At 36.5% G+C, this 16,697-nt stretch overlaps 1 protein-coding gene across 1 annotated transcript in view; it reads left to right on the top strand.

Moving 5' to 3' along the window:
• Positions 1 to 16,697, top strand: part of csmd3a (CUB and Sushi multiple domains 3a) — a 343,356-nt gene that overhangs the window by 194,052 nt on the left and 132,607 nt on the right. Inside the window, 3 exon segments of the mRNA XM_048153480.1 lie at positions 7,074 to 7,187; positions 7,928 to 8,023; positions 8,211 to 8,414. Of these exon segments, the coding sequence (XP_048009437.1) occupies positions 7,074 to 7,187; positions 7,928 to 8,023; positions 8,211 to 8,414 (414 nt within the window).

Raw genomic sequence — 16,697 nt, forward strand, 5'->3', positions numbered from 1 at the left:
TGATTATAATGACTTCAGAAACTGAACACATCTGTATACTGTATCAGACACATCTGTAGACAGCGTCAGCGTCAGTGATTATAATGACTTCAGAAACTGAACACATCTGTATACTGTATCAGCGTAGACAGCGTCAGTCATTATAATGACTTCAGAAACTGAACACATCTGTATACTGTATCAGCGTAGACAGCGTCAGTGATCAGAAACTATAATGACTTCAGAAACTGAACGCACATCTGTATACTGTATCAGCGTAGACAGCGTCAGTCATTATAATGACTTCAGAAACTGAACGCACATCTGTATACTGTATCAGCGTAGACAGCGTCAGTGTCATTATAATGACTTCAGAAACTGAACGCACATCTGTATACTGTATCAGCGTAGACAGCGTCAGTGATTATAATGACTTCAGAAACTGAACACATCTGTATACTAGACAGCGTCAGTGATTATAATGACTTCAGAAACTGAACACATCTGTATACTGTATCAGCGTAGACAGTCAGTGATTATAATGACTGTATACTGTATCAGCGTAGACAGCGTCAGAAACTGAACGCACATCTGTATACTGTATCAGCGTAGACAGCGTCAGTGATTATAATGACTTCAGAAACTGAACACATCTGTATACTGTATCAGCGTAGACAGCGTCAGTCATTATAACACATCAGAAACTGAACACATCTGTATACTGTATCAGCGTAGACAGCGTCAGTGATTATAATGACTTCAGAAACTGAACACATCTGTATACTGTATCAGCGTAGACAGCGTCAGTGACAGCGTTATAATGACTTCAGAAACTGAACACATCTGTATACTGTATCAGCGTAGACAGCGTCAGTCATTATAATGACTTCAGAAACTGAACACATCTGTATACTGTATCAGCGTAGACAGCGTCAGTGATTATAATGACTTCAGAAACTGAACGCACATCTGTATACTGTATCAGCGTAGACAGCGTCAGTCATTATAATGACTTCAGAAACTGAACACATCTGTATACTGTATCAGCGTAGACAGCGTCAGTCATTATAATGATTATAATGACTTCAGAAACTGAACTGCACATCTGTATACTGTATCAGCGTAGACAGCGTCAGTGATTATAATGACTTCAGAAACTGAACGCACATCTGTATACTGTATCAGCGTAGACAGCGTCAGTCATTATAATGACTTCAGAAACTGAACACATCTGTATACTGTATCAGCGTAGACAGCGTCAGTCATTATAATGACTTCAGAAACTGAACGCACATCTGTATACTGTATCAGCGTAGACAGCGTCAGTGATTATAATGACTTCAGAAACTGAACGCACATCTGTATACTGTATCAGCGTAGACAGCGTCAGTCATTATAATGACTTCAGAAACTGAACGCACATCTGTATACTGTATCAGCGTAGACAGCGTCAGTGATTATAATGACTTCAGAAACTGAACACATCTGTATACTGTATCAGTGTAGACAGCGTCAGTCATTATAATGACTTCAGAAACTGAACACATCTGTATACTGTATCAGCGTAGACAGCGTCAGTGATTATAATGACTTCAGAAACTGAACACACATCTGTATACTGTATCAGCGTAGACAGCGTCAGTCAGTCATTATAATGACTTCAGAAACTGAACACATCTGTATACTGTATCAGCGTAGACAGCGTCAGTGATTATAATGACTTCAGAAACTGAACGAACACATCTGTATACTGTATCAGCGTAGACAGCGTCAGTGATTATAATGACTTCAGAAACTGAACGCACATCTGTATACTGTATCAGCGTAGACAGCGTCAGTCATTATAATGACTTCAGAAACTGAACGCACTGTATCTGTATATAGACAGCGTCAGTGATTATAATACTTCAGCACATCTGTATACTGTATCAGCGTAGACAGCGTCAGTCATTATAATGACTTCAGAAACTGAACACATCTGTATATAGACACTGATTATAATATCAGAAACACGCACATCTGTACTGACAGCGTAGACAGTGATTATAATGACTTCAGAAACTGAACACATCTGTATACTGTATCAGCGTAGACAGCGTCAGTGATTATAATGACTTCAGAAACTGAACGCACATCTGTATACTGTATCAGCGTAGACAGCGTCAGTGATTATAATGACTTCAGAAACACTGATCTGTAACTGAACACATCTGTACTGTATACTGTATCAGCGTAGACAGCGTCAGTGATTATAATGACTTCAGAAACTGAACACATCTGTATACTGTATCAGCGTAGACAGCGTCAGTGATTATAATGACTTCAGAAACTGAATGAACACATCTGTATACTGTATCAGCGTAGACAGCGTCAGTGATTATAATGACTTCAGAAACTGAACGCACATCTGTATACTGTATCAGCGTAGACAGCGTCAGTCATTATAATGACTTCAGAAACTGAACGCACATCTGTATACTGTATCAGCGTAGACAGCGTCAGTGATTATAATGACTTCAGAAACTGAACACATCTGTATACTGTATCAGCGTAGACAGCGTCAGTGATTATAATGACTTCAGAAACTGAACACATCTGTATACTGTATCAGCGTAGACAGCGTCAGTGATTATAATGACTTCAGAAACTTAACGCACATCTGTATACTGTATCAGCGTAGACAGCGTCAGTCATTATAATGACTTCAGAAACTGAACGCACATAACTGTATCACTAGACAGCGTCAGTGATTATAATGACTTCAGAAACTGAACACACAAAAAATTAATTGAGAAAAACACTTCTACCAGAAAGACTCAGGAAGCAAAGAAACATTTGAATAGTTTATTCAACAGTATGAATGTAAATATCAAAGATAAATGATAAAGTTTTTTGGCGTAGGCCCCGTCCATATTACAACCTGGAGGGTAGCAGACGTTTGCAGATCCTGCCTGAAGATGAAGGCAGGGGCGGAGCCTACCCCCGTTTTATGGACAGGGACGACCTGTTGGTGGTGGGGAGGATGGGGGTGAACGCCGGCGATGGTATCTGCGAACACGATAGTGGGTGGGAACAGATCTTATATACTCAGGTGACATGTAATGATTGGTTAGAAAATGAGCAATGATGTGCATTAGAGTCTTCTGGGTAGAGCTTCCACTAAACGCTCCCATATCTGAGGCAAATGCAGCTAAAAAAGTAGTTGCTTTTGTTGGTCCTTCAGCAGATTCTGGCTGAAAAGAAACCTCGCTGAGAGCCATCACTGATTTATTTGTTCACTTGTCTAATGCACAATCGTTACTATAAAAGCCTGGAGCCGCAGTTAGATTGCTAAGGACAAGAACAGCCGTTCACCATTACCCTTCTAGATCACAATGGTGACCTCAGCTGTAAAGATGTCTACTGGATTTGCTTTCCTTGTTGAGAAGGAAAGTGGTTGCCTAGCCAACAGCAGTGCCATTTCCTTGACTTAATAAACCATTAAAAGTTGAAAAGGCTGAACCTTCTAGTCTGCGCACGTTAACGTCGAGCTCAGACCATTTTGATTGGTCCTGCACGGATCTTGTTTAATTTATCAGTCCTCAGGGGAGAATCGTGTCCAACCAGACGGCATGTGTGACCTGCGTACTGTGCATGTGGAGAATAGTGTTACTTATCTGACATTGTGTGAAGATCAAACACCACACTGTTCTTGTATACAAAATAACAGAAGACCCAATTAGCCAGCGTCCTTTGTGTCTGTCAGAATTAATCGTGCAGTGAATGCATGATATTGATTTTCTGACTAATATTATGTACCTGTATTATAATAAGATTGGCTATGCTTGCCAAACCACATACCCGAAGGGACTTTGGCATCTCATCCTCTGAAATATTATTTTTAGGAGGGTTTGTTATATGATAATAGAGGTGGTTAAAAAGGAGCTGACTGAAGATGATACATGATACAATGATACATACTTTTGTTTTGTCAATGCCAGTGACTGCCAATCAGAAAATATTTACTGTTTAACAGTCAGTTATCAAAAGCTGGATTTCTGAGATAAAAAAACTGTTATAATTTAGATTTTGCTGTTAATAATGATAATAATATAAAAACTGTTAATGTTAATTGTTGAACTAAGTTATTTAGAGCTGTAATTTGATATTAATTTTGAAGTGCATGCAGACCTGATCTCTGTATTGAAACTTATTGGAGATATACTGAAATATTTATAAAAACAAAGGAAAAGATTATGTAAAAATATTTCCGAAACTTAACATTCAGGAGGATGCGAATAAATACTATAGCTATGACTCATGAATATTAATTAGTTTCATGACTGGGCACTCCAGGAAGTTCACCTAGCAGTGTTGTGTATCACCTAATTAATATTCATGAGACAAACCATCACTATGTGAATATGTCACAAACTCTCTAAGCGATTTATGATTTTTTTTTTTTACCTGACAGGCAATAAAATGGGTGAAAAATACTAGATTTGCATTGGAGAAATTTTTAGCAATCACTTTTGTTAAAAACCACTATTGTACATGCATCTGGTTTTTGTTATTTTTTACAGGAAAACACTGATTTAAAAATGATGTTTTGTAATGCACCTGAAGTATACGATTTTAGAAAGTCAGTGTTTCATGTACTTTGGCTGTATTATTACGTTATTTTTGATTTTCCTCCTCAGGTTAACTTCATATGTTGCTGAAATTGACTAAATGTGCTGCTGCTGCTTTCAAACTAAACAAATGTGCAACTACCGTACCTCATCCAATTACAGGAAACACATTTCCTTCAAATGCCTGAAAGTAGAAAGAAAGAGCAAGTGTGATTGTGAATTATTCATAGGAAATGACAAACATATGGCGCTGTTTTTCTCACCTTTTCTCACTGGCGTTCTATAGTGTTTTATCATCTGTCTAATGTGCAGAGATTGCCTGAAGGCAGACTCTGTTCTGAGGCCCTCTGGCGAAACACATTCACTTACTCTCTTTACAGGTCGAGTATTGACTCCTCTACTGTTTTATAGCTTTATTTAGAGTTGCAATATTAATTTATTGCATTTCCCTGCAGAAGTTTGAATCTCTTGTTAGTGCGTTTGTGCTGTGACTTTGGTAGGGTTGGTTAGTACTAAATTCAATAAGTGATGATTGTGTTGGGAGCACTGCTATAAGGGGGGACAGAAATATGAGCTATATTTTTGAAGATGTCATATACTCGAAGTTTTATTAGCTACTTGTTTCACCCGAGGTCCCTTTGAAAGCCACTAAGGGAGAATGCCATTTCTGTCAGTGGTTCAACCCATAGGAAAGAAACTTCATAAATGAGATGCTTGTAATATATCAATTGTTTCTGATTATCCATAGAGAGACGGACAGACAGAAAGACTGATAGATAGATAGATAGATAGATAGATAGATAGATAGATAGATAGATAGATAGATAGATAGATAGACAGACAGACAGACAGACAGATGGAAATATAGACAGACAGACGGAAATATAGACAGACAGACAGACAGACGGAAATATAGACAGACAGACAGACAGACGGAAATATAGACAGACGGAAATATAGACAGACAGACAGACAGACGGAAATATAGACAGACAGACAGATGGAAATATAGACAGACAGACAGAAATATAGACAGACAGACAGAAATATAGACAGACAGACAGACGGAAATATAGACAGACAGACAGACGGAAATATAGACAGACGGAAATATAGACAGACAGACAGACGGAAAAATAGACAGACAGATGGAAATATAGACAGACAGACAGACAGAAATATAGACAGACAGACAGACAGACAGACGGAAATATAGACAGACGGAAATATAGACAGACAGACAGACAGACGGAAATATAGACAGACAGACAGATGGAAATATAGACAGACAGACAGACAGACAGAAATATAGACAGACAGACGGAAAAATAGACAGACAGACAGATGGAAATATAGACAGACAGACAGAAATATAGACAGACAGACAGACGGAAATATAGACAGACAGACAGACAGAAATATAGACAGACAGACAGACGAAAATATAGACAGACAGACAGACGGAAATATAGACAGACAGACGGAAATATAGACAGACAGACAGACAGATGGAAATATAGACAGACAGACAGAAATATAGACAGACAGACAGACAGATGGAAATATAGACAGATAGATCGAACGATCGTCAGACAGACAGATAGATAGATAAATAAATAGAGAGATAGATAGACAGACAGACAGACAGACGGAAATATAGACAGACAGACGGAAATATAGACAGATAGATCGATCGATCGATCGTCAGAGAGTCAGACAGACAGATAGATAGATAGATAGACAGACAGACAGACATACAGACAGACAGACGGAAATATAGACAGACAGATAGATCGAACGATCGTCAGACAGTCAGATAGGTAGATAGATAGATAGATAGATAGAGAGATAGACAGACAGACAGACAGACAGATGGAAATATAGACAGACAGACGGAAATATAGACAGACAGACGGAAATATAGACAGACAGACAGACAGACAGACGGAAATATAGACAGACAGACGGAAATACAGACAGACAGATGGAAATATAGACAGACAGACAGACAGACGGAAATATAGACAGATAGATCAAACGATCGTCAGACAGACAGATAGATAGATAGATAGATAGATAGATAGATAGATAGATAGATAGATAGACAGACAGACAGACATATGGAAATATAGACAGATCGATCAATCGATAGACAGACAGACAGACAGACAGATAGACAGACAGATAGATAGATAGATATTACAGTATGTCATCTCAGTATGTCTATATTTATTTTAAAGTAAATAAGGTCATGTTTGCTTTCATTTACATCCTATGAAAGAGCAAAACTCAGCAAAAAAAGCTTCCTCTGGGAAGTGACGCCAGCTGATGAAAAATTTCTGGAGATTCTATACCGACCTGTAAAGATATAAATACACTGTAATCAGGTCTAATACACCAACGACTGAGAAGCAACAGTGAATGTTTGTAGTTTGTGTCTATTTTTAACAAGAGTCTTTTTTTCCCCTCTGTCTCTCATTACAGTTCTCTTCGGCCAGTTTATGTTCTTCCAGATGAGCTCTAATGATGTGGTGGAGATCTTTGACGGGCCCTCCACCGAGTCTCCGCTCCTCACCTCTACCTACGGCTCTCACTCAGGTAAAAGGTTTTGTTTACCGCGTGAGACCAACTAAAAGCAGAGACACGTCTTCTGAGACGAGATGACATTAAACTACATGTAGGGCTGTCGCAGTCAGATCTGATTCCCACGGCGCTGATCCTTGTGTTGCTGTTAAAGGCAGGAACACACCAAGCTGACGGTCGGCCGTCGGGCAGTTTTTGTTCGTCAGCCGACTAAGTTTTCTCAGTGTGTTCCACACCATCGGCTAAAGTTTGCCCTCATCGGTTATTTTCTGGCCGATTCGACATGTCGAGCGTTGGTTTGGTGTGTCAGGGCAGCTCTGAACCCAGACTATACTAGACGTGAGCCAACCCCGCAGTTTGCTTTCGTCGCCGCTAGTTCGTCGGCGTCAACTGAATTAATCAACTGAATTAATCTGAATAGATTATCGTGTTACAGTGCAATGCAATCAAATGAATGACAGTGATGTTCAACTTTTCACTCAAATTTCTATGCCAACACTGTATATAATATAATTTGTAAAAAAGCATGTTGTATTAAAATGGAAAAGGATGCCACACACGCATTTTCACTCATAGTCTCAGTCAGACCTTTGGACCGCTGTTGTTGGCGTGCTGAAGAAACATCATTTCCTTTAACCCCGTTGATGTGGCAGCACTCCGCAGACATACTGATGATCTCATTTATGCCGTTGTTGTAGCTGAAGACAGATAACAGAACTGTTTTTCTTTTCCTCCTCAAATTTCTCATTTCATAGGAGAGCCGTTGCCGCTGAGCTCTGCCAATGAAATCACCATCAGGTTCAAAACCGAGGGACCAAATACAGCTAAAGGTTTTCATTTTGTGTATCAAGGTATGCAATTCCCAACTAATCTGTAGTAAACTTCAGTTAAGGCTATGTTGGAAAAGAATACTTTCATTCTACTCATGTTATTTTACACTGATGTAAAAGCACTGACTCCAAACTTTTTAATGGTATGGTGTATATTTGGTTTGCAGATTTACAAAAAAAATAAGTTTTTCTACTTGCATTTCTGCAGCTGTTCCAAGGACCAGCGCTTCCCAGTGCAGCTCCGTGCCCGAGCCTCGCTATGGGAAGCGCATTGGGAATGACTTTGGATTGGGCACGGTTGTGCTTTTCGAGTGTAATCCAGGTTACACACTCCATGGTGCCAGTGCCATCAGGTGTGAGGCGGTGCCCAACTCACTGGCCCAATGGAACGGCACTGTGCCAACATGTGTCGGTATGTATGTATGTACACCCCCACACGTCTGTCTACACAATACTGCCCCCTGCTGCTGGGGAAGACCTGTGGTGTGGATATCAGCTATGGCCAGATGACCAGGCTGCAATGGAGGCTTTGTTCCAAAACATAGTGAGCTGCCTTTGTAAGGAAGCATTTTTATATACAGTGTTATTGCTGTCGGGTGGAAACCTTGTTTCTCCATATTTCTACATGTTATATATATTTTTTTTAAATCATTACTATTGGCCCTCTTACGTCTGTCTGTGGCTTTTGCAGATATTTAACCAATGACAAGTATTAAAAAGAGCTTGTGACTAAATCCATTGAATCCCCAAACCGTCAATCAAAACTTAATACTCCTCCTGCCATTATCGTGAATGAAGTGCCACACACATCTCTGCTTGTTTGCAATGCAATGGTAAATAAAGAACTGGTTCTATGAATAAGTCCAGTGTTTTATTTACCCAAAAAAAAAAACACTATATATAAAGACTAATGTTTTATGTATTTGAGGAGCGGAGAAGAGTCATAGCCAATACTGTCGCCTTTGGCTTGCTTAGTCGGGGACACTTGACATTTGACTTGACATTTGATATTCAGCAGTATTCTTGACATTTATTCAACAGTGCTTTGATCTGCCTGCATTGACACTATTCTTTAAGAGCTGCTGTGCAGCCAAATTATATACCAGTTATCACTGTAAAGCTGCTTTGACACAATCTGCATTGTAAAAAGCGCTATATAAATAAAGGTGACTTGACTTGACTACTGTCTTAAATAGCCTGTGCGAAGCAATTAATCTTTAATAACATGACGGTTTGGCCAAAGGACAGAAAAACACATAACTGCAATAAACTTTATAAGCTGTAAGTTGATCAAAACGCAATGTGATGCACTTACTGCCTCAGATGCAGACGTTTATATGTATTAAAGTCACAACTACTACTAATGATGGACAAAACATCAAAACATGTTAGAAATTTGCTGGTCAAAAACCTTGTAACTACATTTGAGCTTGATTTTGGTAAAATGTTAATGATATAATGACACATGTGAGCCACAATATAAAATTTTTCCATTTTCTGAAAAGTAGCATTTTTGGATATACTAGGTTCACATCAAAATCTCAAGAGTTAAATCAACTCTGCACAGAGTACATATGGTCCCTCTCTAAATAGTGAAGGAAACTGACAGCTGTAGTTCTTGTGTTTCTCTTTTCATCAATGATTCTGCTTGTTAACAGCAGGTGTTCATCACTAATGCTCAATCATCACTTAATCGCTTAATTCATTAACATTAACTTTAACTCTGCTTTTGTGTTATTTTAACACTATTTAGAGAGGGACCATATGTAATCTGAGCAGAGTTGATTTAACTCTTGAGATTTTGCAGTGTTTTCCACCTGACAACGACTCTATATATATATATATATATATATATATATATATATATATATATATATATATATATATATATATATATATATATATATATATATAGCATTTGATAATATACTTTAAGTGTTATTATTATTATTATTATTAATGTATTTATTATTATAATATAATATATTTTTAATGAAATATTTTATTTTAGATTTTACTAGATTACATATTACTTATGTAAATTATTAATAAGTGTTTATATATATTTTAGATGAATATTTATACATTTATATTGTTATATTTATTATTTTTATATTTTATTATAATATTTTAAATATAAAATGCATTACATTATATTAATGTTTTAGCAAATACATTAATAACAAAATAAAGAAATGTAATTAAAATTCAATTTTACCTATTTTTTGTGTGTGTGCTGTAAATTTTTGTGCTTAGATTATTAATGAATTAGATTATCGTGTCGTTTGCCCATAGCAACATGTTAATGCCAAACTATTGAAATGCACTGTTCATATGAGTTTCTGCGTTTGTAGAGCGTTCCAGATCCCTCACCTATGTCGCTGGTCCTTAGAAGTCTCTCACTATGTTGTGGAACAGAGCCGGGGAGATTTGAGGGGGTTTTATTAAAAATAAATGTGCTGGGAGCTAATGGATACAGCAGCGTTCACACAGTGTGGATGGCCCCATGAAATGCAATTTCGAGTAAATGCGAATCTCGGGTAAATCTCTTGATGCAAGTTGACAGAATACTTTCCTTCTAGCTGTGTCCTCATGCAATTTAATAGGAACACTCCAATGAGAGAATCAACAGGCGCCATCCTTACGCTCTCACCGACCCAACAATGCAGCATCATTTTCTGAGCTCACTGTATAGCACAAGTAGTCGTGATTTTGTATTAAAGAGCTCAATATCATCCTTTTTCCCCCTGATGTCTTTTCATCATCATTTTTCACCTTCACTCTGACCCTTGGAATTAATTGGGTTGTTTTTTCGATGTTGTACCTTTTGAAATGGCTTCTTCACATGTTAAATTAGTATCAGCACTTTCAAACACAGGGGTTTTAGGTGTTACTCATCTGTATCGTCAGCCTCACATTCATAAGCAATATTAATAAGCAACTAGACATGTACGTTTTCTGAAGAAAATGAGAGGGTCTTTTGCATAATGCGATATGGTGTGTTCATGTTGCCAAATGGTTGCTAGGGTGCTCTAAATGGTTGCTAGGGCATGGCTGGGAAGTTTAAATATCAGTATTTATTGGCTGCTTGTTAAGCTTCATCAAATATGCCTGAACTCAAGAATCTACAACATTCTGATGTAGAGATATGATGTTGCAAAATTCTGTCCAGTGTTGAGTCTATGGGATTTTTTTCTAAGCCGCACGATTTGACACCTTATTCATGGGTCGGTACGGGATGAGTTACATGCCAAAGTTTGTACAGAATCTATAATATAATACAGCTGCAAGCAGCAATTAAGGGGCCAAACACAACAGAAGCAAACAAGGAAGCTAGCAGCAGACCAGTGTCATAATGGACTATGATAGCAACTGAGATAAAGACACTGCATGTCAATTTTGAAGTAAGTTAGACCAACGGTACAGTAGTTATAGCTAATTTCATGTTTTTTTTCAATTATAGCAGCAGTCCCACTGCTTTTTTATGTGTCCTCTGAGTACCCCCGTACATAAGCGTGTCCAATCTGGTGAAAATATCTCATTTAGTTTAGGAGTTTTAGACATTTATATGTATAAACATATAAAAAAATTACCTACACCTGACTTTGATTGCAATGTTTTGCTACTTACTATTAAAATTTTGACATTTGTCCATTAGCATGTAGCCCATGACCTACGTTGCCGAATTTCCTACTGTGGTTTTGTCTCGATTAGGCTAACGGTTTCGAAGATATTGGCAGAAGATTTTTTTAATGCTAACTCACAACGTTGCACAAACCATAAGGCATGTTTGGTATTGTTGGACTCGGCAAGGATTTAGGAATCCAAGGAGATGACTCTTAAGAAAATAAGTTATAAGCATGTAAATATTTTTTCAGCACTAGGTGGCGCTGGTCTGAAACTTCTCAGACTCCTTCAGGGCACTGTGTCGATGACGCATACTGAATTACGTAATGATATGTTCATGCATTTGCAAAATACAGCATTTTACTACAAAAAATCAAAATGGCCAACGTCCAAAATGGCTGATATGGGAAAACTGGATATCATTCAACTCAGCATGCCGCCCCGAATCTAACGAGACCACTTTGATTTTTGGACAAGCTGTTCATAAGTATTAAGCAAAAATAGCCATTTTTCATAGGTGGCGCTGCGCTGAAATGCAACATGTAACCTCAGATGATGCTTGTGATGACACGGACCATGTTTGGTCTGAATACGCGTTGCGTTGCGGAGATACAGCCTTACGTCTATTTTCTCAAGCGATACATAAAATTTGTTTGCATGTTTTTCAAAAACAGTTTGACAAATTGACTTTTTCCATAACTTTTGGTCTGAAGAATGTTTGGTTCAATTTTCATGAAACTCGGACCAGCACCACCTAGAGGTGAAAAATTTGAAAGCAAAATTGAAGCAACGGCCTAGGAGGGGTTAAAAAAAAGTAAGTGTTTCAGAAAATTCAAAATGGCGAAAATTCTCATGACAGTAAATGACGAGGAAGCCAAGGAATCAGAGGAATTTAGTTTTTAGCCCTTATGGTTCAAAAGATATTAGCATGAATAGGACAGTTGGTGGCGCCAGAAGGATGAGTTAGAGACTCCAAAATCGGTGTGGTTAATGATGGGATTGACCTCTATCAATATGCCAAACTTTTCCCATACGGTTCTATTGGCTGCCATAGACTCAAGAGCGGAAGAAGGAGGATAATAAGAACGCTAACGATTACAGTAGGTAACATCGCACCTTCAGTGTTTGGCCCCTAATAATAAGCTTTGCAAGCACCACTAATTAAAAGTGTCAAGTTTTGCATTTTTAAAAATGGAAAACGAGCAATCCGCCCCTTCTGTGCAGTCGTGTTGTTCAATCATGCAGAAAGGGGTAAATGAAATGCTGCACCTCTGACAGTAACACCTGTTATCATCGATTATTTCTGCTAAAGGAAAGAGCTTCAATGAATCACCAGGAGTTTATATTCATTTCTACAGTGTGTGGGAACAGCACGCAGGGTTGCTGTTGGTAACCGCTCTTTTTTATGGCCTTTTCTGCACAGGACCATGTGTACATTCACCTTTGTCACATTGGTCTCCTAAAATAACATGCATGCGCATTGTTTCGGGGAAGTTTTTCCGCTCATTCGGTCAGCAGCTGATGTCGTGGCTTCACGTGGGAGGTGAGGGTTCAATTTCAGACGTGTCGGGTCCCGTTCCGCCTCCATCCCAGGTGAATTCCTGTCTCGAATTATGTTGGGGATAATAATGCACAGATGTATTTTGACACATATCCGCTGTCACCCGTCAGTCACACACACAGGTGCAGAATTGAGTCAGTACAGGTTTTGCAGAGAGACTGGAATCACTGCCATCATTTGTGCATTAAAACATCTAACTATAGCAATCTTCCTGCAGTATTGGTAATAAAGAGCGTTGATGTTCAAAAACCTGTACAAAAAAATAACTAGAACTACATTGAAGCTACTTAAAGGGAAAATATCAATCAGATGAATAATAATTAATTCTGTTATTAGAGCATTAATCTAAATTAGGGTGACAGCATTAATTTGCCATTTTAATAAAATATTAAGTATTAACATATCTAAAATAATAAATTGTATAAAAATATATTATAGTATTAATAATACAAAAAAATTCTGCAGTTACAGCATTAATCTAAATTAGGGTGACAACACTAATTTGCCATTTATTTTATAATATACTATACATTTTTTATATTATATTATATTATATTATATTATATTATATTATATTATATTATATTATATTATATTATATTATATTATATTATATTATATTATATTATATTATATTATTGGTAACACTAATTGAGCAATTAAAGCAATTATCTAAATTAGGGTGACAGCATTAATTTGCCATTTTAATGTAATATTTAGTATTTACTCATCTAAAATAAAATTTAAAAATTAATTTATATTACTGTTTATTATATTATATTATATTATATTATATTATATTATATTATATTATATTATATTATATTATATTATATTATATTATTAATAATGCTAATTAAGTGAGCAATTAAAGAAATTATCCAAATTAGGGATGACAGCATTAATTTGCCATTTTAATGTAATATTTAGTATTTACTCATCTAAAACCAATAATACTAATTAATTCTGCAATTAGAGCATTATTGTAAATAAGGGTGACCACATTAATTTGCTATCTAATATTTAGCATTTACTTATCTAAAATAAAAAATAAAAATTGAATATGATATTATATTAATAATATATATTAATAATGCTAATTAAGTCGGCAATTAAAGCATTAATCTAAATTAGGGTGACAGCATCAATTTGCCATTTAAATTATTTCATATTTACTCATCTAAAATAAAAATCAATTAAAACGTGAGTGATTTTATCAATATATTATATTATGAATAATACTTATTTTGCAATCATACTACATTACTACTAATAATAATTAATTCTGCATTTGGATCATTAATGTCAATTTGGGAATTTGCTATTTTATGATAATATGTAGTATTTACTCATCTAAAATAAAGATCAATTAAAATGTAATACATTTGATCAAAATATTATATTACCAATAATACTAATTAATTATGTGATTATATTGCATTACTAATAATAATTAATTCTGCAATTATAGCACTAATGTAAATAAAGATGATAATATTAGTTTGCTATTTTAATATATTTATTGTTTACTCAGCCTAAAATAAAAAATATACTAAAATATAATCATTTTTTTCAATATATTTTATTTAATTAATTCTCCAATTATACTTCTTTACTAATATTAACAAATATTTCTTCAAACCATTAATGTAAATTAGAGTATTATTTTGATTTAATATTAACTTAACATTGCTGCGGATAGTAAATAAACTTTGTGCATCCACACCAGTAGGTGTCAGTCTAAACTCCGAAACCACACAGACAAAAAAGATCCAGTGAAATACAGCCCGCGCCGTTAATGAGGCGGATTTATAAACCAAACGACACCCGTGCGCAAGCCGTGATCAAGTGTAGCGTTAGCTTACACCAACATGTGTGTGTCTCTATTTATGGTAGCTTCACGTTCCATTGATTTACATGAAATTGCTCTTTGCCCCGAGCGACTCGCTCATCCTCTCTCGAACGCCGGCTGCTAATGAAGACATTAACGTAGCTGGAAACCTTTTTGATTATAGCGGGGGCGTGAGAGCGCGTGGGACGTCACCTGTGGAATATAGATGTGCTGGAAATGGAAGTCAACTGAATAATTGCCTTGAATTAACCATGTAAAATGTTCTTCCAGGCATCAGAAGGGAGAATAAAGAAGGAAAAGGGTTAAGCAACAGATGACTGTCGTTTTTTTGCACCGCCCGGAGGCGCACCTGGCGATTGAAAACAAAGCGATTGACTCGGGCCTCGGTGCCTTTGACAGATAGCGTCAGATACTGCCTGTGAAGACAGAACGCCCTTGCGGTAGTTAACATCCAGAGAGGATTCGCGCTTATTGATAGCTACACAAAAGGTGCTGAGCACAATGTCTGGCGAAGCCTCAACAAGCAAATAAAAATTGCTTGACTGAGCCCTGCAAAGGTGACAAAGAGTGTCAGGCTTGCCAGAAGATTCATTTCTCATCCTTTCAATTTATTCCAGTTAGTGTTTTTCCCCCTCAGCTTTTCTTCTCAGCTGACGTTTGTGTGCTTTTGAAAAGCACTAATGAAAATGGAAAATTGAAGTCATTTAGAATGACGTGTCTCTATTAGAAAGCACAATACTGTAATTATGAATGTGGCGATTTTGCATATACGCTACAAGTCCTTGGGATCTTTGTCTCTGACTGATGATGGAAAGGTTAGGCTTTGCAAACATATAAATGTATCTAGTGCAATTAATCGTTTTCTTGATTAGTATCTTGTCGTAAAAGATACCTGAGGAGCTGTTTGAAGTGAATATGTTTTGAAATAAATGTTTCCAGATTTTGTTGTCGTTTTAAGCATAAATTTGACAAAGTATGCTTTTGCTTAAAACAAGATAATTTCCAGTTAGGGAAAGAAAACAGCTGAATATCTTTTGAAATGCAAGCTGATCTCATTTATACTGATGACACAAATGTTTTGCACTGTTTTTATACTTTTATATTTACTTACAGTTCTAACAGAGACAAGTGTTGACTATTTTTAAATGGTTTATTCACCCAAAAATTAATATTTTCATAATTTACTCGCTCTCATGTCATTCCAAACCTGACATTTTATTTCATTGAATTCAAAAGATAATGCTGGCCACTATTTTATGATAAATATAAATATGAGATGGCTGCAAAATGACCATAAAAGTATCTTAAGAGTAGTCTTGTGCTATTTTCCAGGTCATCTGAAGCTATAAGATGCATTATGTGTGAGAAATTCAAGTGCTTTTTCAATAAAACTTTTGGTCTGGGTCTTCATAACAGTTGGTGAGAGTAGAATTGATGTCATATTTGTGAATGAATCATTCTTTTGAGTTTGATTCTTCCAGTCAATTCTTTGATCCAGTTCATGAGAATTCTGACTGATTCATTCTCAAATTGGACTGATTCAGTTCTTGACTTAAACTTATTAAGTAGTGTTAGTTTTGTGCGAAAACTATGACAAAGCATGTTCATCAACAAGCTTTTTTCAAATAACTGTGACTATATCAGCATGCAATATC

This window comes from Megalobrama amblycephala, linkage group LG13 (genome assembly GCF_018812025.1).
Source record: "Megalobrama amblycephala isolate DHTTF-2021 linkage group LG13, ASM1881202v1, whole genome shotgun sequence".
Taxonomy (NCBI): domain Eukaryota; kingdom Metazoa; phylum Chordata; class Actinopteri; order Cypriniformes; family Xenocyprididae; genus Megalobrama; species Megalobrama amblycephala.